This window comes from Syngnathus acus, chromosome 24, assembly GCF_901709675.1.
Source record: "Syngnathus acus chromosome 24, fSynAcu1.2, whole genome shotgun sequence".
Classification (NCBI taxonomy): Eukaryota; Metazoa; Chordata; class Actinopteri; order Syngnathiformes; family Syngnathidae; genus Syngnathus; species Syngnathus acus.
In genome coordinates this window covers 7,426,877-7,442,148 of record NC_051108.1, presented here as the reverse complement: position 1 = coordinate 7,442,148, position 15,272 = coordinate 7,426,877, and the positions used below count along the sequence as shown (strand labels likewise).

Here is a 15,272-nt window from a genome sequence, read left to right as displayed (position 1 = left end):
AGAGAGCGAGAGAGAAGTGATCTTGAGCTCGGGGGAGGGACAGTGCGAAGGGGATTCTCCGACAGTGTTTGGAGAACCTTTTTGTTCCCATAGAGAAAGACAAAAAAAAACGAGAAGGTTGCCCTTTACTGACCTTTGTGATTGTGTTTGCAATGATCGCTTGTAAAGAGTCGATGCGTTCGGAATGCAAAGCCGCCCTGCTAGTTGACTTCTGAGTCGATCTGATTCCAAAAAAGGCGTGTTCCTGGAGGAAATAATGCAAAGCGGATTCATTCATTTATTCAATCCCGACCTCTTAAATGTCACCGTCATAAAACCTTTTATGAACTGTCAGGAGCATGTCTTAATTAGCATTTTAACTAACTGCCCTGCAAATAGAAATAGCAGTTAATTACTACATGGTGGAACTCAAAATAAAACAAACTTTGGCTAATTCCAATTCCTCTCCTTGTCCTTGCAAGTAATACGCTCGAAAGACAACCTTGTGTCATCATGTCCAACTGAACCCTCCAACCCCTGTCTGTTGTTTCCTAGGCGATCCACTCAGTTGCTTGGCATCACGAGGGCAAGCAGTTCGTGTGCAGTCACTCAGACGGGACTCTGACCATATGGAATGTGAGAGGCCAGGGCAAGCCCATACAGACAATCACCCCACACGGTAAGCACCAGCAGCCTCAAAAGAGTCACCAAACTACCGTATTGGCCCGAATATAAGACGGTGTTTTTTGCATTGAAATAAGACTGAAAAAGTGGGGGTCGTCTTACATTCGTTATTGAATCGTGTCCCAATACTTTTGTCTGTAATTCATCTGAGCCAATATTTGTCATCCCTCCAACGACTGAAAGGATTATTGTCACTTGAATTGTGCTTTTTTTTTTTTATCTTCACTTGCACACGTTAGTGTTGCTGCTACATTTGTTTTTATCCTGCCACATCCCACGCTGCACCTGCTTTTCAGCCCTCAGAGCACTTTTGACACGTTCAAGGTCCTGCGAGAAGCCGATGCTCGGTGTGTTGCGGAAAGGATTGTAGTCCTGTGATTTTTTTTTGTTTTGTTTCTCAACTGACGCTGCTTGCATAATTACTTTGGTATCGCAAATGCAATTATGCAAATTCCTTTGACAGTTTAAGCCGGGCTTATGCATTCTTTAATTGTCCCTCACTGTAGAACTAGTAAGGAAACATGCCTCTTTATTATTATTGTTATTATTATTTTAATCACATTAGTAATTAATGTTTCTTCAACCATGTTTTTTTCCCCAATAGAAAAGCAGACAGGGGTTCAAAATTTTGTGTTTTGTGTTTGATTGCAGGAAAACAGCCCAAGGATGGAAAGAAGCCAGAGCCTTGTAAACCCATTCTCAAAGTGGAGTACAAAACCACCAGAATTGGGTCAGCACCGAATTTTGGGTTGAAATAATTCTCAATTAAATTTTTATATACCGTATTTTCCGCCCTAAAAGGCGCACCGGATTATAAGGCGCACCTTCAATGAACGGCCCATTTTAAAACTTTGTCCATATATAAGGCGCACCGGATTATAAGACGCATAAAACAGAAGCTATACTGCAACAAACTGAGGTTGACTAGGGTTGCGGTATGCATCCACTAGCCAATAACCAACGAGCCCTCTGTAAACAATCGCGTTTCTCAAACGATCTCCTATAAAATGATCGGAACTGACTAAAGTTCGATCTAACGCATTGGTACTACTTACCTATGTTTCCCTTCCATATCGATCCGTAGATTTACTCGAAACATTAAGAGAGCAGCCTATTTTGACATGAAATAGCCTGGTACGTATAGCAGCTATCGTTATAGCATTAGCCATCCGCAAAGTCCCACGAGCCTCAGCTCGCAATCTCCCATGAGCCTCAGCAAAGTGTAAACAATCGCGTTTCTCAAACGATCTCCTATAAAATGATCGGAACTGACTAAAGTTCGATCTAACGCATTGTTACTACTTACCTATGTTTCCCTTCCATATCGATCCGTAGATTTACTCGAAACATTAACAGAGCAGCCTATTTTGACATGAAATAGCCTGGTACGTATAGCAGCTATCGTTATAGCATTAGCCATCCGCAAAGTCCCACGAGCCTCAGCTCGCAATCTCCCATGAGCCTCAGCAAAGTGTAAACAATCGCGTTTCTCAAACGATCTCCTATAAAATGATCGGAACTGACTAAAGTTCGATCTAACGCATTGGTACTACTTACCTATGTTTCCCTTCCATATCGATCCGTAGATTTACTCGAAACATTAACAGAGCAGCCTATTTTGACATGAAATAGCCTGGTACGTATAGCAGCTATCGTTATAGCATTAGCCATTCGCAAAGTCCCACGAGCCTCAGCTCGCAATCTCCCATGAGCCTCAGCAAAGTGTAAACAATCGCGTTTCTCAAACGATCTCCTATAAAATGATCGGAACTGACTAAAGTTCGATCTAACGCATTGGTACTACTTACCTATGTTTCCCTTCCATATCGATCCGTAGATTTACTCGAAACATTAACAGAGCAGCCTATTTTGACATGAAATAGCCTGGTACGTATAGCAGCTATCGTTATAGCATTAGCCATCCGCAAAGTCCCACGAGCCTCAGCTCGCAATCTCCCATGAGCCTCAGCAAAGTGTAAACGATCGCGTTTCTCAAACGATCTCCTATAAAATGATCGGAACTGATTAAAGTTCGATCTAACGCATTGGTACTACTTACCTATGTTTCCCTTCCATATCGATCCATAGATTTACTCGAAACATTAACAGAGCAGCCTATTTTGACATGAAATAGCCTGGTACGTATAGCAGCTATCGTTATAGCATTAGCCATCCACAAAGTTTCATGAGCCTCAGCTCGCAATCTCCCATGAGCCTCAGCAAAGTGTAAACAATCGCGTTTCTCAAACGATCTCCTATAAAATGATCGGAACTGACTAAAGTTCGATCTAACACATTGGTACTGCTTACCTATGTTTCCCTTCTATATCAATCCGTAAATTTACTCGAAACATTAACGGAGCAGCCTATTTTTAAATGAAATAGCCTCGCGGGTACAACAGCTATTCGGTGACGCCCCCTGACTACAGTTGCCGTAATGTTGGGAAGCGATGCGACCTTGTAATTTACTAGTCGTACTAAAACGTACTGAAACATTTTGGCAGAGCACTGTGTACAACCAGTATGGATCAACAAATTCATCAATTGATCCATATATAAGGCGCACTGGACTATAAGGCACACTGTCGGCTTTTGAGAAAATTTTAGGTTTTTAGGTGCGCCTTTTAGGGCGGAAAATACGGTATATATTTTTTTATTGTCGAATGGTTACTAATTAGAATGACGACCACACTAATAAAAACAAAGTAAAATACAGTAAAAGTACCATTAAATTTAGCCAAGACTGACTCCCATGCTGATGTTTTGGTTAGCAACAGGGTTCAATTTGAACTTGCCTTAGAACTGAGGTAATTACAGTTTTTGTTTCTTTTTCTTGTTTTCCCCAGGGAACCCTTCATCATTCTGTCCGGCGGTCTGTCATACGATACGGCGGGCCGGCGGCCGTGCCTGACGGTCATGCACGGCAAGAGCACGGCCGTCCTGGAAATGGACTACCCCATCGTAGACTTCCTCACACTGTGCGAGACGCCGTACCCCAACGGTGAGCCCGTTCGCCCCCCCCCCCCCCTAATAAATGTGGAATTTCCCGAGGGTAGCTATGGAAATTGTTTTCTCACGTCGTCTTCTTTTTTTTTTTTCACAGTCGCCTTTGCGTCCAAATAGAATTATCATATTTTCCACGTGTTGACGAGCTGAAACAAGCGGATGCGAATGTAGCGTAATCCGCCGCGTAAGAGCCTTGGTTTGGCACACGGGCAGCTGCGGGACGGATTAGCCGGCGCATTACGTAACAGCGGTGACTTCATTATGTCACTGGCAGCCAGCTGATCTCATCTGGTAATAGACATCGCTGAGGATTATTACATTGTGCGCATCTGTGTGTCTGGCTGCCGCAATGATACGGCGATGAGTGATGCGCTCAAGTGTGATGAAGACGTAAACATACCAGAAGAGACAACCGGCCACAGCCGAGTATTATTATATTCTGTCTACATGTGTTGATCCACCGTTTGTATTCAAATAGCCATTGCCTAAAGTGCTTCTTTTTTTTTGCTTTCTTCAAATTGTGCAATTTTGGACTTTGCAGACTTTCAGGAACCTTACGCTGTGGTGGTCCTTCTGGAGAAGGACTTAGTGGTGATTGACCTTGCACAAAACGGGTGAGTGCGCCCCAGCGTAAATCTCCATCAGCCCGCCGAGCTTACGCGACGGGGGCTTGACGGGCTGTCGCCGGTCTCAATCAGTTACCCCATCTTCGAGAACCCCTACCCCCTGACCATCCACGAGTCGCCGGTAACCTGCTGTGAGTACTTTGCCGACTGCCCCGCGGACCTCATACCAGCACTTTACTCGGTTGGCTCGCGACAGAAGCGTCAGGGCTACAGCAAAAAGGTACTTTTCAAAAACACCAAGTCTACTCAACTTTTATGTCTTTTAATTGTCAAAAGATCTCCCTTTTTGGTATTTTGTCATTCCTAAATAGAATGAGTCAGATGCAAACAAAGACAGCTTTTATTGTGCAGGGCAAACAAATACGCCGTTAATTGCCAAACACAATAAAATGCTGAACACGCACCTCTTTGTCCATTAATGAGGCGGAACACAACGATATAATCACGGTTGATTTTTTATTTGACTTCCACTGCCCGACGGTGTTTGGCATGTAATTTTTTTGCTCGCTGTGTTCCAGGAGTGGCCCATCAGTGGAGGAAACTGGGGTCAAGGCACACAAAGCTACCCAGAGATCATCATCACTGGGTAAGAAAACCTCGTATTCCAAGCACGTGCTCATGTTCGTTTTTGTCCACTTCCGTCTCGTGTGCCGCCGCTATCAGAATGTTCGGATGTTCGCCGGTGCACTCAGACAAATTGGCGAGGGATACAAAGACCACTGAGTGGAAAAAGAAGAAAAGCAGTACAAGGAATGCAATTGTCTTGTCTATGTGATCCACTTTTTTAGCTCACAGAACGTTTGCAAATGATCATTTATTCCGTTTCAGTCTTTCCTTCTGAAGCGATGCAAAAATGTAATACACAACAATATAAAATATATTGTGAATTAATATATGATGAATTTCTTTTTTTATTTTATTTTTTACTGTCTTTTTTTATTTTCTCACTATTTCAGGCATGCCGATGGAACAGTGAAGTTTTGGGATGCCTCTGCAAGTGAGCTCTGTTTTTCTTTTTTCTTTTTTTCATCAAAGTCAACAGTCAAGAACACAATTACACACAGTTTTTTTTTTAAGTCTGAAAAGTACCTAAGTACAGTATTTGTATTTTGTGATGTTGTGTTTGCCTCAGTAATGCTCCAGGTGCTCTACAAGCTGAAAACGGCCAAAGTGTTTGACCGGAGCCGCTCCAAAGAGGACAAGGGCGGCGCCGATGCATCCGACGAAGACCCTTTTGCCATCCAGCTGATGTCGTGGTGCGCCGAGAGCCGCATGCTGTGCGTGGCTGGCGTGTCAGCCAACATCATCGTCTACCGGTTCAGCAAACTGGAGGTCACCACGGAGGTTGTTCAGGTATACGTGCAATGTAAACAGGACAAAATGGCAAACGCACACGCATGTTGGAAGCTACCCCTTGTGGATGACAGTATGGTTGCCATGCCAACAGACGGATCTGTGAGGTGGCAATTCAAGACAATCATTATAATCGGCCTCGATGGCGACGTACTCACTGCTGAGACATTTAAAGCCGAGTTCTGTTTAAGCTCACGCTGGCTCGCTTTGGTTTTCACCGGCGAGCCGTCGCTAACATTTCTCATGCTAATACCGTTTCAGCTACTCGAGGTGCGAATGCAGTACGAACCGAACGATGTGGAGTCCCCCGAGGGCGGGGGTGAGCACACGTCGGCGCACCCCACCCCAGGCGCTTCTCCGCAGACAAGCGGGCCGCCTTCGCATCCCTCCACCAGCAGCAACAACTCCGACGGCGGCAACACGCCCTGCCTCAAGTAAGCCATTGGGTGGGCCCCTCCGACGTCACTTCCACGCGCCTGAAATGTTATTCTGACTTTATTACAGAGTGCGGAGTACACCACTAAAGCAGTCTGCCGGTTACCAGGTGGACTTGGTAGTCCAGTTGGTGTGGGTGAGCGGGGAACCTCCTCAGCAGATTACCAGCCTGGCGCTCAATTCCTCCTATGGCCTGTAAGTGAACGCATCGCGCGCAACAGTGACGTCTCGGTAAAGCAGCATGTGGCTCAATGGTTATTTTTAAAGTCACTTGAGCTATACCGCTAAATATTTTTGGTTTCTTTGTTAATATGCGACCCTTCCTTCTTTCCTTCCTTCCTCAGCGTGGTGTTTGGCAACATTAACGGTGTCGCGGTCGTGGACTATATACAGAAGACGGTGGTGTTGAACCTGGCAATGCTGGAGCTGTACGGGTCCAACGACCCGTACCAGAGACAACCGCGCTCACCCAGAAAGTCTCGACAGCCCTCTGGAGGTAAGTGGGGTTTATAAAACATATTTGGTGGATTATGGGGAAAGATCGAACACAATTTTTGTATTCAAATCCATTCATTTTCATGGCGGATTATTCAGCTGCAGTTTACGACAGAAACAACAGCAAATGGGCGGCTCGGTGTCGCACTGGGTAGCACGTCCGCCTCACAGTTAGGAGGGTGCGGGTTCGATTCCACCTCCGGCCCTCCCTGTGTGGAGTTTGCATGTTCTCCCCGGGCCCGCGTGGGTTTTCTCCGGGCACTCCGGTTTCCTCCCACATCCCAAAAAACATGCTTGGTAGGCCGATTGAAGACTCCAAATTGTCCCTAGGTGTGAGTGCGAGTGCATATGGTTGTTTGTCTGTGTGCCCTGCGATTGGCTGGCAACCGGTTCAGGGTGTCCCCCGCCTACTGCCCGATGACGGCTGGGATAGGCTCCAGCGCTCCCGCGACCCCCGTGGGGACTAGGCGGTTCAGAAAATGGATGGATGGATGGACAACAGCAAATGCGCCTTGACCTGAGAAATGATGTGGTTATGGAGATTCATGACGTCATGAGTCACCATCACACACCAAAACAACTTGTTTGATGCAGAAAGGAACAAGAGTGCAGGATCAGCATAGGCACACTGCCACCCAGTGGTGGATCGTCAGAGTGTACTTTAAGTTTGATGACTGAAGTGTTAATGTGCGTATGTCGACCCTTCCGGAAAGCCCACGCACACACCCACACATATGCATGTGCGGAGCATCTGGCATCAGCGAATGGTGAGCGGTGGGCTGGCACCTGTCGCAGCTTGGCGAGCAATAATCAGACGTCCAGCTGTGTTTGCCTGCGCCAATGTGCGGCTGCCTGCTTGGCTTTCTGCCTCACTGGATCACCAACACACATGGATAAAGACACATGAAAGATATACGACTGCTTCCTCGAGTACAAACCAGGACTGAATGATTTTCAAAAATAATTTGACAATTTTTTCCATCTCAATATTGCAACAATGTGTAATTGAGTTGTGGAGCTTTATTTAGACAAAAGTAGTACTTTGCCATCATCTTGTCGCATCAACAGAAAACGAAAATTATCACGACTCTTTCTGGAGTTGGCCACCAGGGGGCAGTATATCAATCAAAGAAGACTTTCACACAAAATTTATTTTTATGCTTGCGCTCTCCCTTTCAGGACTGTGTGACATCAACGAGGGTTCGGCCACGTCAGAGGACCGCTGCAAGTCTCCCACTTCAGGTACCATGTCCTTTAGGTTTTTTTAATTCCCATGGTTTGCTCATGCAAGCGTGCAATGAAAGTTTTCCAAAAATGGAGGCTTGTATTTCAAATAATCTTTTTATTGAAACCGTGGTTCACAAAACTGGAACTTTCATACCTACCCACCCCCACCCCACTCAAAATTGTCATTCTATCACACAAATTTAACGCTCGACTTTCAGGCTTTTTGAGACCGATTCCATTTGCGCGTTTATTTTTTCCCCATGCCCTATTATGCAGAGCTCAATAGACAGGAATAAATGGCTTTCATGGCTTTCGCCAGCCTGCAAAAGCGTGCGATGGACTGGAACCGCGAAGATCCAGTCGAGGTGATGCAAAATGATGAAATAATTATAAACGGAGCGTGGTGACAACGCATTCTGCCGCAGAGACCTATTAAGCTATTCAGAGAGTTAAAGTCACACATGCGTGATTGTGGACTTGGGAAAAACAGGATGCTTTTGTCAAGGATTTGTTTTTTCATTTCAAGGTCCTTTTCACTTTTTAAATGAAGTAAATGCTTGACAAAGTTAAATTATGAATAACAACTTTTATTTTAATAATAATGATGACTTCAGGACATACAGCTGTATTACTTTAAGAATGATGTCATGATTATGAGAATAAAATGGAAAATAGTCTGAAAACCAAATGGTAATTTTAAAGGCATTACAAACAATATTATGGCAGTAAAATTATTTTTTGTGAGTGGTGTACCTTAAAAAAAAGACCATCTAACTTTGACCTTCCTTGACTTCTCCCTCATTGACACTCCCCAAAGTGTTGATGTCAAACAGCAATCTCCAGCAGTTCTACAATGGAGGTGGTAGAGGAGGTAAGATTGGCCAAAGACTTTCCTAAGAGGGTATGTAGGCAGGACACCGGTGGTCCGCATTTGTCCCCTCCGCACCGCACCTACTGACCCCCCTCTTGTCTCTGTCCTCCATGTCACCATAGTGGGAATTGATTAGCTTGAAGAAGCGCTAACTCAAGTTTGGGATAGCCTCTGTTCCCTTGGTGTTTGTTGTCTCTTTCTGTAAAAAAAGAAAAGAAAATATAAATATATGTATATACAGTGCCTTGCGAAAGTATTCAGCCCCCTTGAACCTTTCGCCACATTCCAGGCTTCAAACATCCAACCATCCATTTTCTGAACCGCTTAATTCCCACAGGGGTCGCGGGTGTGCTGGAGCCTATCCCAGCCGTCATCGGGCAGTAGGCGGGGGACACCCTGAACCGGTTGCCAGCCAATCGCAGGGCACACAGAGACAAACAACCATTTGCACTCGCACCTAGGGACAATTTGGAGTCTCCAATCGGCCTACCAAGCATGTTTTTGGGATGTGGGAGGAAACCGGAGTGCCCGGAGAAAACCCACGCGGGCCCGGGGAGAACATGCAAACTCCACACAGGGAGGGCCGGAGGTGGAATCGAACCCGCACCCTCCTAACTGTGAGGCGGACGTGCTACCCAGCGCGCCACCGAGCCGCCCTGGCTTCAAACATAAAGATATAAAAATTTAATTTTTTGTCAAGAATCAACAAGTGGGACACAATCGTGAAGTGGAACGAAATTTATTGGATAATTTAAACTTTTTTAACAAATAAAAAACTGAAAAGTGGGGCGTGCAATATTAGTCGGCCCCTTTACTTTCAGTGCATCAAACTCACTCCAGAAGTTCAGTGAGGATCTTTGAATGATCCAATGTTGTCCTAAATGACATGTCAAACATGGTGGTGGCAGCATCATGGTTTGGGCCTGCTTTTCTTCAGCAGGGACAGGGAAGATGGCTAAAGTTGATGGGAAGATGGATGGAGCCAAATACAGGACCATTCTGGAAGAAAACCTGTTGGAGTGTGCAGAAGACCTGAGACTGGGACGGAGATTTATCTTCCAACAGGACAATGATCCAAAACATAAAGCCAAATCTACAATGGAATGGTTCACAAATAGACGTATCCAGGTGTTAGAATGGCCAAGTCAAAGTCCAGACCTGAATCCAATCGAGAATCTGTGGAAAGAGCTGAAGACTGCTGTTCACAAACGCTCTCCATCCAACCTCACTGAGCTCGAGCTGTTTTGCAAGGAAGAATGGGCAAGAATTCCAGTCTCTCGATGTGCAAAACTGATAGAGACATACCCCAAGCGACTTGCAGCTGTAATTGCAGCAAAAGGTGGCGCTACAAAGTATTAGCGCAAGGGGGCCGAATAATATTGCACGCCCCACTTTTCAGTTTTTTATTTGTTAAAAAAGTTTAAATTATCCAATAAATTTTGTTCCACTTCACGATTGTGTCCCACTTGTTGATTCTTGACAAAAAATTAAACTTTTATATCTTTATGTTTGAAGCCTGAAATGTCGCGAAATGTTGAAAGGTTCAAGGGGGCCGAATACTTTCGCAAGGCACTGTATATATATATGTATATATATATATATATATATATATATATATTCCCATCCAAATACTCGAGTCTCATCCACAAGAACAAAAAAGCTTGTTTTGTAATACAAAGGAGACCTCATCGCACAGAAGCAGAGGCTAATCTTCCAGCTAGGTGGCAGCTAGACATTAGCATTGCATGCTACTTGTATGTAGCACGAGCACCAAACATATGTTCCCGTGCCTGCGTCTGTGACGTGTGTACCCCTTCACCTCACGTCCTCGACACTCGTGGTTTTAGCGGCCTGTTTTCATCCAACGTGTCATAGCACCACCTAGTGGAGCCACGGCAATGTATTTCATTGTGTATTTTTGATGACAGCCCATTTGCGTTTCGACACCTTTGGGAACAGTGACTATGACTGCAGCTTAGTTGGGGACCTTCTCTGCCTCTTCTTCTTGGTCTTTATTGCATCATCATCAGATCACTTGATTTTCTCTGGGCAACAAGACAGAAGCAGTAATGAGACATTTAAGAACCTTCATCAAATCCACCTTATGGATGCTGCACATGTACATAAAGGATGTTGTGAAGCGGCGCTCATGGCCGGTCTTACCCACCGTGTGTTTCCATGTGTTGTTCCGCACGCTGTCGGGTGCATGCATGACTGCCTTGACGTGACGGGTCGCGCTTGCGACGTCTTCATTCGTGTGGGCCAGGACTGTCGTCCCTCTTATTATTGTTTTTTAGTTTGATTTTGTTCCCTTCTGGTCACAGCATGCCTCCGCTCTCGGAGGTCGCACTGCCGGAGCTTTGCATGGCATCGTGTGTGAGCTTGGACGTGTGTTTTGTAAAGAGGGATGTTCTCTTTTTTCCAGCAAAGATGTCACGGAAATTAAGCTTGCCTACTGAGCTAAAGCCAGACTTGGGTAAGCCTTGACTCTGTGTCTCCAAAGAAACTTGTATGACGTGCAATGTAGTCCGGCCTCCAAATTGAGGCCACGTTTGGCCGTGGTGGGCGCGGTCCGCTGCCGCAGAGATCTAAGCTCCGCCCCCTCTGTAACGCTCTTCTGCTTTCTATGCTGTCTTCCTATCTGTGCTGTCTTTTAATCGCATCTAAAATGGGGACATATATTTCTACATTTTCAACGGAATGTTTTGAACTCCTATTTCTACGTCTGTCCAAAATTTGGAGATTGTTGTCCTTACTCCTTCACTGCGAAAAACCAAACTAGGTTTTACCGCCTGCGTTTATCTGCTGTTGTGTCTATGTTGCAGTGCAGGTTCTTTACCTCCCTCTTTTTCTTTTTTTTCCTCTCACTGTCCTCTTGTCCGTATGCCCGCCGCGGGGTGCCAACCCACTAGACCACCGGGACAATTCTTTCAGCCGTTCGCGCTCATCTAGCGTCACCAGCATCGACAAGGAGGCCAAAGAAGCCGTCCTGTCCTTCCATTTCTGCGAGAGCTACGCCCGCAAGGGCGACGGCACCCCATCGCCGTGCCTGTTCCTGGGCACCTCGCTGGGCGCCGTGATGACTCTGGCCCTCACGCTGCCACCTCCTGGAGAGCAGAGGCAACTGCAGCCTGTTTTCCTCGCGCCCACAGGTGACTTGTCTCTTGGGAGCGATTTCCCCGCCGCCGCTTTTATTTTGACAACTTTTAACCCCCCCGCTATCGGTCAGGCGTGTTGATCCGACTGAAGGGAAGCATCTTGCGGTTGGCTTTCCTGGACTCGACCGGGTCCGTCTTGCCCCCCGCGTACGAGCCTTGGTTCGAACCCAACGTCTCGGCGGACGGCGAAGAACGGGAGAAGGTCCGCAAGCGTCGGCCCGTGTCGCTTTCGCCGTCCGGCTCGCAGGATCTTAACGAGAGCCACTACGCCGTGATGTGCTCAGAGAAGCAGGCCAAGGTCCTGTTGCTGCCCAGCCAGACCTGCATCTACAAGCACAGTATCACGGAGGCCTCCTTTGTTTTACGCGCAGACGTGGTCCAGATGAGCCAAGGCGTGTGTCTGGCCTGCTTCTGCGCTAACGGCCATATCATGACCATCAGGTGAGACAAACGCATTTCAGCTAGCGCCGCGCCGCCAGAGGCACTTTAAGCAATTCCTCCTTCTTGTTCCTTCGCCCAGTCTGCCGGGACTGAGACCCCTCATGGATGTAAACTATCTGCCTCTAACGGACATGAGGATAGCCAGGACCTTCTGCTTCACAAACTTGGGTCAGGCCATGTACCTTTGCTCCCCCACTGAAATCCAGAGGATCACATACAGCCAGGACACCTGTGAGAACCTACAGGTCAGTGTAGCCCATGACCAAAACGTGAGCTAATAACTGACAAGGCTTTGACTGCAACCAATCTGATTTTCAGGAAATGCTTGGTGAATTATTTACACCAGTCGAGACGCCCGAGGCCCCCAACAGGGGCTTCTTCAAAGGTCTCTTTGGGGGCGGAGCGCAGTCGCTAGACAGAGAAGAGCTATGTACGTCGCACCGGCGCTAACATAGTTTTAAATTGGACTCTTGCGCTAATGCTAATCCTCTCGCAACTCAGTTGGCGAAGAAGTCGCCGGACGAGCTTCCCGGAGCCTGGCCCAGCACATCCCCGGCCCCGGCGGCATCGAGGGTATGAAGGGGGCGGCATCCGGCGTGGTGGGCGACCTGGCCCGCGCCCGGATAGCGCTGGACGAGCGAGGGCAGAAGCTAGGCGAGCTGGAGGAGCGGACGGCCGCCATGATGGCTACGGCCGACTCCTTTTCCAAGCACGCCCATGAGGTAACAGATAACCACTAGAGGGCAGTGTTGTTAGGTAAGTTGTTAGGTAAGTTTTATTCTTACCTGTCTCTTTTTCTGTCCAGATGATGCTGAAGTGCAAAGACAAAAAATGGTACCAGTTCTGATGGGCGTTGGCCATGGCCGCCTTGGTCATGATGGCGACCCGCTGCTCTTTTCCGTTCAGCCATCCACCCCAAGCCTTTCTCGGCTCTCTCTGACACTTGGGATTTTCTTCCCTTAGCACAATGTCCCATACTCGCCGGACCTCACTCGGTTGTTGAGGGGGGGAGACACAGGGAGCAAGTACATTATGTGTGTGTGCGTGCGTGTGTGTGTGTGTGTGCGCGAGCCCGTGTGCTCTCGTCCGTCTCTTATTTATGATTTCATTCCCATTTTGCCAAATCGTCCTTTGACTGATGTCAGTATTTAAACTTGACTAATAGGGAACACTTGGAAATACTGTTTAAATGTACAAAAAAGAAAAAAAAAATCTCAAAATATGTCATGATGTATACATACAAATCTAAATGTTGCAACGCTGTACTTCACTTCAGGACGACCGCTACGGAAACAAAAAAGGAGAGGGACACAGGAAGGGACACCGCAGTGACGCCTCTATGCAGAGAGATTTTTTTTTGGCATCTTGACCGCACTTGCAGACTCTTATCTCCTTCCCCTGTATGAATTCATCCCTTTCTATTTTCTCATCACTCCTTCTGTATTTATTACAGATTGTTTGGTTTCACAGCTCTGTCAATATTACTGGAAAAGCTCTTATTTTTCTATGGTTGTGAAAGTAAGTGATATTTTTGTTAAAGACTTAGTTATTTTTGTGCGTGCATGCGTGGCTTTTGTCTCACGTTTGGGTTCTCCTTATGAAAAGGGCTGGAATCTACAAGGAGGGCAAGATTAAACAAGGCATAATGTAGTATCTAATCAATCAGAAATCATCCATTGAGTATCCCCCATTGATTAGCCACATTTCTCTCTAGTGTACAAATGCTGCTAGGATCGTTCTTTTTAATTCTGTGTACTCCTGTCAAAAAACATTCCACAGCCTTTATTTTTGTCAATTTGTTTGGTGTCAGGAACATTGATATTCACCCGCCCCTCCCATCTCACTATCAGGACGGTTTAGCGATGACGTGTGACAATCTGGAACGTATTAGTGCGTTATACAAATGCAAATATTGCGCGAAAAGGTCATTTATTGTTTCTGATGCCAAAGACTTGCGTTAAGATTAAATTATCATTAATACGAGCCAATTTTTTTCACTTGCAGTATCTCAAAAAGAAAAAATGCTGACTTTAATAATGTCTGTTGATTATATTTTCTTATCTTATATTTTAGTTGAACTAATATTATTTTATTAATATAAATAGAGAAAGTGTGACAAGAATAGATTTGTCGTTTTGAGAAAAGTCAGAATTTTATGAGCATAAAAAAAAGTGTAAAGTTGGTAAAGCCTTATTAAGGATAAGTCGGAAAAAAGTCTCAAAATTTTGAGGGAGTTGTATAATACGATAACCATAAAGTTTTTTGTTTTTTTAATTAAAATTCTGTGGGGATAAAAGTTGGAATATTGAAAGAACCCAGTTTCTGAAAGTCGCCATTTTACGTGAATAAACGAGGACAAAAGCTGTACAGTTATGCTAAAGTTGAAATATAAATGAGACGAAAGATTTGCATTCAAAAAGTCATACTGGAATAGTCATATGAGAAAAGTATAGCATTGAGAAAAAATATATATTTTCCCACTGAAACTCCTTTGTAACTTTACAATCACGCTTTAATTCACAACATTTCTCTCCCCCCTGCCCTTTTGTAGGTATTCAGACGCAATTTTTATGTTTGTGTCCTTTGCAACGCATTTTTCTTATGACTGAATCGTATCTGATTCATTTTCTCATTCATTTCATGAAGCTGTACTTTCCTCTTCACTACAACTCCAAATAAGGTTGATGGTTTTCACGTCTGTTTGCTCTTTTGTCCGTCTGTACTTTCGGATTGTGCTCTTACGTCATTATTGCGTATTGTTGAACAATGCAAACGTCTTGCTCTGCAGTTTTGTGTCCTGCTGGGTGTGTTTCATACCAACTTAAATCCAACATGTACAGCGAACCCTGCAATTCACGAGGGATTGGTTCCAAAAAAATTTATTTGCTTACAATTAGTATCCCTCCAAAAGTAATTTTGTACTTCAAACTGACATAAAGCATCAACACAATGCTCATAGACTTTAACAGGCAGACGAAACCCCTATTCAACCTACCA

General features: G+C 45.4%; 1 protein-coding gene across 5 annotated transcripts in view; it reads left to right on the top strand.

The window, feature by feature from the left end:
• Nucleotides 1-15,062, top strand: part of stxbp5a (syntaxin binding protein 5a (tomosyn)) — a 43,259-nt gene extending 28,197 nt beyond the window's left edge. The window contains exons 9-28 of one of the 5 annotated variants that reach the window (XM_037244283.1): nt 535-658; nt 1,315-1,393; nt 3,510-3,664; nt 4,211-4,283; nt 4,368-4,515; nt 4,814-4,881; nt 5,252-5,292; nt 5,428-5,648; nt 5,910-6,082; nt 6,153-6,278; nt 6,428-6,579; nt 7,758-7,820; nt 8,623-8,676; nt 11,102-11,152; nt 11,589-11,828; nt 11,906-12,275; nt 12,355-12,520; nt 12,594-12,705; nt 12,777-12,997; nt 13,081-15,062. In XM_037244283.1, coding sequence (XP_037100178.1) covers nt 535-658; nt 1,315-1,393; nt 3,510-3,664; nt 4,211-4,283; nt 4,368-4,515; nt 4,814-4,881; nt 5,252-5,292; nt 5,428-5,648; nt 5,910-6,082; nt 6,153-6,278; nt 6,428-6,579; nt 7,758-7,820; nt 8,623-8,676; nt 11,102-11,152; nt 11,589-11,828; nt 11,906-12,275; nt 12,355-12,520; nt 12,594-12,705; nt 12,777-12,997; nt 13,081-13,122 — 2,679 coding nt within the window. In that variant the 3' untranslated portion in view covers nt 13,123-15,062. Of the gene's footprint in view, nt 1-534; nt 659-1,314; nt 1,394-3,509; nt 3,665-4,210; nt 4,284-4,367; nt 4,516-4,813; nt 4,882-5,251; nt 5,293-5,427; nt 5,649-5,909; nt 6,083-6,152; nt 6,279-6,427; nt 6,580-7,757; nt 7,821-8,622; nt 8,677-11,101; nt 11,153-11,546; nt 11,829-11,905; nt 12,276-12,354; nt 12,521-12,593; nt 12,706-12,776; nt 12,998-13,080 lie in introns of those variants that run through there. The other 4 variants (XM_037244282.1, XM_037244284.1, XR_005096592.1 and 1 more) reach the window with 4 other exon arrangements.
• Nucleotides 15,063-15,272: the final 210 nt, after the last annotated feature.